At 35.4% G+C, this 6903-nt stretch overlaps 1 protein-coding gene across 1 annotated transcript in view; it reads right to left on the bottom strand.

Annotated features, from left to right (window-relative positions):
* LOC143078596 (tonsoku-like protein) overlaps nt 1-6903 on the bottom strand; it is a 157090-nt gene that overhangs the window by 106695 nt on the left and 43492 nt on the right. Inside the window, exons 18-20 of the mRNA XM_076253452.1 lie at nt 3289-4105; nt 2645-2797; nt 1601-1679 (exon numbers count right to left, since the gene is read on the bottom strand). Of these exons, the coding sequence (XP_076109567.1) occupies nt 1601-1679; nt 2645-2797; nt 3289-4105 (1049 nt within the window). The remainder of the gene's footprint in view (nt 1-1600; nt 1680-2644; nt 2798-3288; nt 4106-6903) is intronic.

Raw genomic sequence — 6903 nt, 5'->3', positions numbered from 1 at the left:
CGCCTTCTTTACTAATCAATGATATTATGTTGATAGTCCTAAATATAAAGCTTTATTACAACTGTCACATTAAACTTAATTAACCAAGAAAACTAAATATTGATCAATGAAACATGAAAATGAGGTCAAGGTCAGATGAACCATGCCCGGCAGTCATGTACAGCTAACAATTCCCCTTTTGTGGGAAAAATTTGGTTGATTATATAGGGAATCACTGAAGCATGACTGGAGCGGGCCCCCCTTAGGTCAGTCAACAGGCTCCCCCTTAGGAAAAGTTCTGGATCCGCCAATAAGTAAGCATTGGCATTTGAACCATGAAAGAAGGAGCAAGGTCAGATGGACATGAACACCTTACATTCATTATATCTATACAATGCCATTGCAGGGCATTACATCCTGCAGTTTTGCTGTGATTGGACAGTAGGAAGATCTCAGTATTCTGAAAATTCAGTACCTGTCAGATATTCTCAATCTTTACCAGTGTTAAAGATATCAGTCAAAACTGTGTTCTATTATTAAACATATTGGCCATGTAAGTAGGAACAAAGAACATAAATCAATAAGCCAAACAAGAATGTGTCCATAGTACACGGATGCCCCACTCGCACTATCATTTTCTGTGTTCAGTGGACCGTGAAAATTGGGGTCAGAACTTTAATTTGGAATTAAAATTAGAAATATCATGTCATAGGGAACATGTGTACTAAGTTTCAAGTTGATGTAACTTTAACTTCATCAAAAACTACCTTGACCAAAAACTTTAACCTGAACTTTGCACTATCATTTTCTATGTTCAGTGGACCATGTAATTGGGGTCAAAACTATAATTTGGCATTAAAATTAGAAAGATCATATCATGGGGAACATGTGTACTAAGTTTCAAATTGATTGGACTTCAACTTCATCAAAAACTTTAACCTGAAGCGGGACGAACGGACGCACAGACGGACGGACGAACGGACGAACGAACGAACGGAGGCACAGACCAGAGAACATAATGCCCCTCTACTATCGTAGGTGGGGCATAAAAAAGCCAGAAGTTTATAATCTGTGTAAAATACACAAAATAATTAGCCTATTGACTATTGTTTGCCTAGGCAAATGGCAATTTTTTCAAACTGATACATATTCAGTAGAACAAAAAGTCAACAAATTTCATGTAAAGATTTAGCTGAGTTGATCAACTTGTAGAGGGTGCATGAGATTTTGGTTGCCACTGGAAAGAAGAAAAAAGGTGACTAGCAACATGAAGCTCTTTATCATGCAGATGACTTGCCACTCTCCTTATATGTAAGGCATCACATTTCTATATCACTGCATAATAATACATTAACCACATCTAATCACACATCTATCAGCCTGGGATTTACTGCTCACATGAGAAGTTCAAGTGACCGTATCTTTATCCTTTTCAACCGTTAGGGTGCATTGAAAGATGGTCATATTAACTGCTGACATTTGGTCAGAAGTATCTGCAAAGCAATACAGGGGCAGATCAAGATGTTGAAACATCCATTATTTTGGACAATCAATGCTTTTGATAGGGGACTTATTATGAATGGATCTACTCCTGTAATATAAAGTATTATATAAATCTTACCTGTATTTAATGCTGTACAAGCCTGCTGATATCTGTCCACCAGGGGAGGTAAATCCCAACTATCAACCACACCTTCAACCTAAAAGGAATGATGAAATACTTGTAGACAAGCTCAATAATCACTTTCATGGAACACTAATCAAAAGGAGTTTTTTTGAGTATCATACAATTTTCTTTCACATTAGATCAGTATAAGTCCACTATTATATAATATCTTTATTGCAAAATTACACCCATGAGGGTCAAGCAATACAATGAAACAATAATTTTATACTATACAATGCAATACAATGAAATACAATGTAATACAATGAAATACAAAATAATACAATACAATATATAGAATAATAGAACATTAGAGTTCAATTATAAATGTATGTAAAAAACACCATCATAACCTTGCCTGACACGGGTCTGACTCCCTCAGTTCTAAAGACTGTTTAATGAAGACTCCAATATGACAAACAAGTTCAGGGATGGGGTTTAGAATGCGTTTAAGTTTATTGAATGCATCAAGATGCTGAAATAATGGTACATAGTCTTTTAGATAAGCAAAAAGATTAGAACGCAAAGATATGTTAATGTCACAATACAAAAAGAAATGATATTCATCATCTAGGACTTCACATTTTTTACATAATCTTTGTGTTCTTTTATCTGTAGAAGTGGCAGGTAACCAGTATCTTGAAAATGAAATACAGTACATTTGAATAAGTTTACAGAAATCGGAGTTTTTAATATCAAGTGGAAACCTAATTTTGTTGACCTGCTCCCACATGTGCATTACATTCAAATTTGATACGTTCTTGCAAGGGTATTTATAGAACCCTCACAACATTGGTTTGCAAATTATGTTGTATGGGTATGTATAAATCATAAAAACAATACAAGCAGATATTCACATTAATACATTCAAACAATACTTCTTGTCAATTGGTCCTACATGTAGTTAATAAACTGAAAGCTGTCATCACAACTGATAGAGCATAGATATATCTCACATTCTGTAACTTCTATTGCAGGTGAGAAAAGGTACATCCTTACCTCTTCATTACTTGACAGAACTTGTGAAATTTCATCTGTGTTGGCTAAGAAGGCACCATCCTTTGTACTGAGTGTTAACAAGGGACGTAATCCACACATACTGTAATATCTCTGACCAGCTTCCTGACATAACCAAGCTATTGTCTTCTCCTTCTCACTATTTACAAAAAAAAACCAATTAAAATCTCAATATTTTAACAGACTATTATTTCAAATTCATCACTCTGAAAATCAAGTAAGTGAAAAGTATGACTTTCACTTTTCAAAGTCTGTCAAAAGTTTTTTGTTTATTACACCTAAACTAATTCCTTTTGAAAAAAAACTAAAAAAACTTGTCTCCTAATATATTATGTGAGCTTTATGACATAACAAGTGTTCATATACACACAAGTACTTGTTTTCTATCCATGACAAGATCTACTATCCCTTTATATCATTTGTATATCCCTATTTATAACTCGTAATATATAGGGATAGTAGATCATGCCATGGATAGAAAACAAGTGCCTGTGCATATTCATCTGAAATCGAAATGATGTAATTTTTATGTGCAAAATATTTCATCATTTCTTCATGAAAAATCTTTCTAATCATATATTAGTATCAATAACTGGCTTCTGAAAAAAAATATATGCTAAAAAAACTTGCCTATTGGGCACAGGAATTAGCAAAAGTTTGTCCTTCACTCTGACCTTGATCCTCATTAAAGGACCAACTGTATCTCTGTATGATGAAGGGGTACTATCTATGGTTGTCTGTGTACTTGTGGGCCCAGTTGTAGCAAGAAAAGATGTGGCATTTTCAATTCCTGCTGTGTCTTGAGAAATAGACATGTTTTCAGATACTCTGACTGCAAAATTTGTCAAACTTAATTGGCGAGGTTTTGTTTTCTGTAGCCGTCGAATTGAGGGCAATTGTGTACTTTGTGATATGATACTTATATCATCTTCATCTATCAAAATGTTGTCATCACCAGTTCTATTGTTGCCATGGATATCAACACTTGTGTCAATATTTATATCTTCACTATCATCATCAAAAATAATACTTCTGTTTTTCTTTATGCTTGATGAAGAAGCTTTTTGAGATAGGACCTCCTCACTTTTCTTTCTAGAAGAATTTGAAGAGAAAACACCATTTATGTCTAATTTCTGTCTTTTGGTTGGTTGATGCATATCATCTATCAACCAATCATCTACAAAGATTTCTTCATCAATTAATGCTGACGTCTGCTGCTGTTTAATGGTTGGCACATTTTGTGAAGGGGCAGTCTTACGATTACCTCTCAGACTTTCCATAGCAGACTTATAACTTGCTGTTGCACTCTGGGTAGTAGAAATTTCATCATCCATCATTGGATTGGGAAAAAAATCTTCAGAATCAGATAAAACTGGAGTTGTTTCCCTTTGTCTATGAGGCATTTGTGAATCACTGTCAGAATCACTTGAAGACATTCCTCTTCTGAAAAACAATCACAGAATAAGAAATATAAAAAAGCCTTTTTAAGGTTGTTCTAAAAGAAACGAATTGGTTACAATTTTCATGATTTTGTTTTAAGAATTTGGGATTTCTAATAAATATTTTTGGAGGTATGGGTATTCCTATTTTGGGCATTTAAAACAATTTTCAGGGATGTTGGATATTAAACTTATGTTCTAATTATTATATTTTAAAAAGTCCCACCAAAAGTGATAACCAAAACGATATTCAATAATAAACAATAATGTGCATATACATTAATGTTTCAGACTAGAAAATATTCATATAGATTTCTCATTTATAGGTTAAGAAACTATTTTTAGCTCACATGGCCCGAAGCGCCAAGTGAGCTTTTCTCACCACTTGGCGTCCGTCGTCGTCAACATTTTTACATTTTGAACTTCTTCTATAGAACCACTGAATGGAATGAAACCAAACATGGCATGAAGTTCCTTATGAGGTGCTGACCAAGTGTTGTTACTTTGTAGCCGATCCATCATCCAAGATGGCCGCCAGCAGGGGACTTAGTTTAACATAGGACCTTATGGGAAATGCATACAAATGACTTCTTTTAGAGAACCACTGAATGGAATGAAACCAAACATGGCATGAATGTTCCTTATGAGGTGCTGACCAAGTGTTGTTACTTTGTAGCTGATCCATCATCCAAGATGGCCGCCAGCGGGGGACTTAGTTTAACATAGGACCTTACGGGAAATGCATACAAATGACTTCTTTTAGAGAACCACTGAATGGAATGAAACCAAACATGGCATGAATGTTCCTTATGAGGTGCTGACCAACTGTTGTTACTTTGTAGCAGATCCATCATCCAAGATGGCCGCCAGTGGGGGGACTTAGTTTAGCATAGGACCCTATGGGAAATGCATACAAAAGTCTTCTTCTAGAGAACCACTGAATTGAATGAAATCAAACATAGCCTGAATGTTCCTTTCCTTATGAGGTTGTCTTGTTACTTTTAGCCAAATTTATATTTTTTTATAAGATTTCAAAAACCCAAGTAGAATTAGGTGAGCGATACAGGCTCTTGAGAGCCTCTAGTTTTATATGTTTTCACTCCTTTTTTTCTAATTCAACACCTTTCTTAAACCATGACTTACAAAAAATATTTGTTTTAAATGATAAAAATATTTTGATTTTAAAATCATCCTTACTGGTAGATTCTTTTAACTTATCATTTTGAATTTTTTGCAATATCTCGAACTAGGATCAACATTGCTCATGTGAAACATGGCAATTCAAGGATATAATTTAGATTAACCTTAACTCAACTGTGCAAGTTTGGCTTACTGGCTGAAAGTTTTATTAAAATTGATAATTTGTAACAGTATTGTAAAAATCAAAGTGCTGGATAGCACCTGTGGAAAGTTTGCAACGGTAGATTGTAATATTTCAAATAGATTGTGTGTAGATTGCATGGTTAACTTTTTTTCCTACTTAAAAAAGAAAAAACTTGATCAAGAAATAATTGTAACAGGATGCTGCTACGAAGTCTCCCAAACAAAGCTCTCAAAATTAGTCATTCCCACGGTCGCCTGACATTAAGCAAAGTCCAATACAAATTGGTCTGGTCTAGAGTAAAGTGATATTCATGATTTAGGGGTGGGGATCTAGACAGTTTACAAGTTCTCAAACAGGCAGGAGGTAGGGTAAGAGTGGCCCTAGGGGACTAGCCTTTTATTTCATCTGATTTGTTTTATTATTCCGTACAAGAATATATGTTGTTTCAGTGTGGGGATTTCAACAGATTTCAAGTTTTCGAAAAGGGGGTGGATCTTGACTGTTTACAAGTTCTCAAAACAGGATGGGGTGGGTTACACCGAGGAACTTCCTTTTATTTCACTTTATTAGTTTTGTTGTCCAATACAAGAATATTTATGATTAAGGGTTGGGGATCTCAACCGTTTACAAGTTCTCAAACATGAGGGGTTGGGGATGACTCAGAGGTACTCCCCCTATATTTCATTTGTTTTGTTTTGTTGCCCCATAAAAGAATATATATGGTTTAGGGGTGATCATCTCGACCGTATAAGTTTTCAAAAAGTAGTTGGTGGGGTCACCCCTGTGGACTTCTATATTTCATTTTGATTTATTTTATTTTCTCATACAAAAATATATATGGTTTGTGGTCGGGGATCTCAACCGTTTACAAGTTCTCAAATAACAAGTGGGAGTGACCCCTAGGGACTCGCCTTCTTTTGAATTTGATTTGTTTTATTGTCCAGTACAAGAATATATATGGTTAAGGGGTGAGGATCTTGACCATTTCCAAGTTGTCAAACAACAGGGGGTGGGGCTGACCCAAAGGGACTCCCACTTTATTTCATTGAATTTGTTTTGATGCCCTATACAAAAATATATATGGTTTAGGGGTGGGGATCTCGACCGTTTACATGTTCTCAGACATGAGGGGATGGGGCTGACCCAGAGGGACACCCACTTTATTTCATTTGATTTGTTTTGTTGCCACATACAAAAATATATATGGTTTAGGGGTGGGGATCTCGACAGTTTCTAAGTTCCCAGACATGAGGGGTTGGGGCTGACCCAAAGGGACACCCACTTTATTTCATTTGATTTGTTTTGTTGCCACATACAAAAATATATATGGTTTATGGGTGGGGATCTCAACCGTTTACAAGTTTTCGAAAAGAAAGGGGTAGGATGACTGACCCCTCTGGAGTTCCTCTATATTTCATTTGATTTATTTCATTGTCCCATACAATAATATAAATGGTATATGGGTGGAGATCTCAACT

The sequence above is a fragment of the Mytilus galloprovincialis genome, chromosome 6 (genome assembly GCF_965363235.1).
Source record: "Mytilus galloprovincialis chromosome 6, xbMytGall1.hap1.1, whole genome shotgun sequence".
NCBI classification, from domain to species: Eukaryota; Metazoa; Mollusca; class Bivalvia; order Mytilida; family Mytilidae; genus Mytilus; species Mytilus galloprovincialis.
Note: the sequence above shows the minus strand (reverse complement) of the source record. Positions and strands in the feature narration are given on the sequence as shown.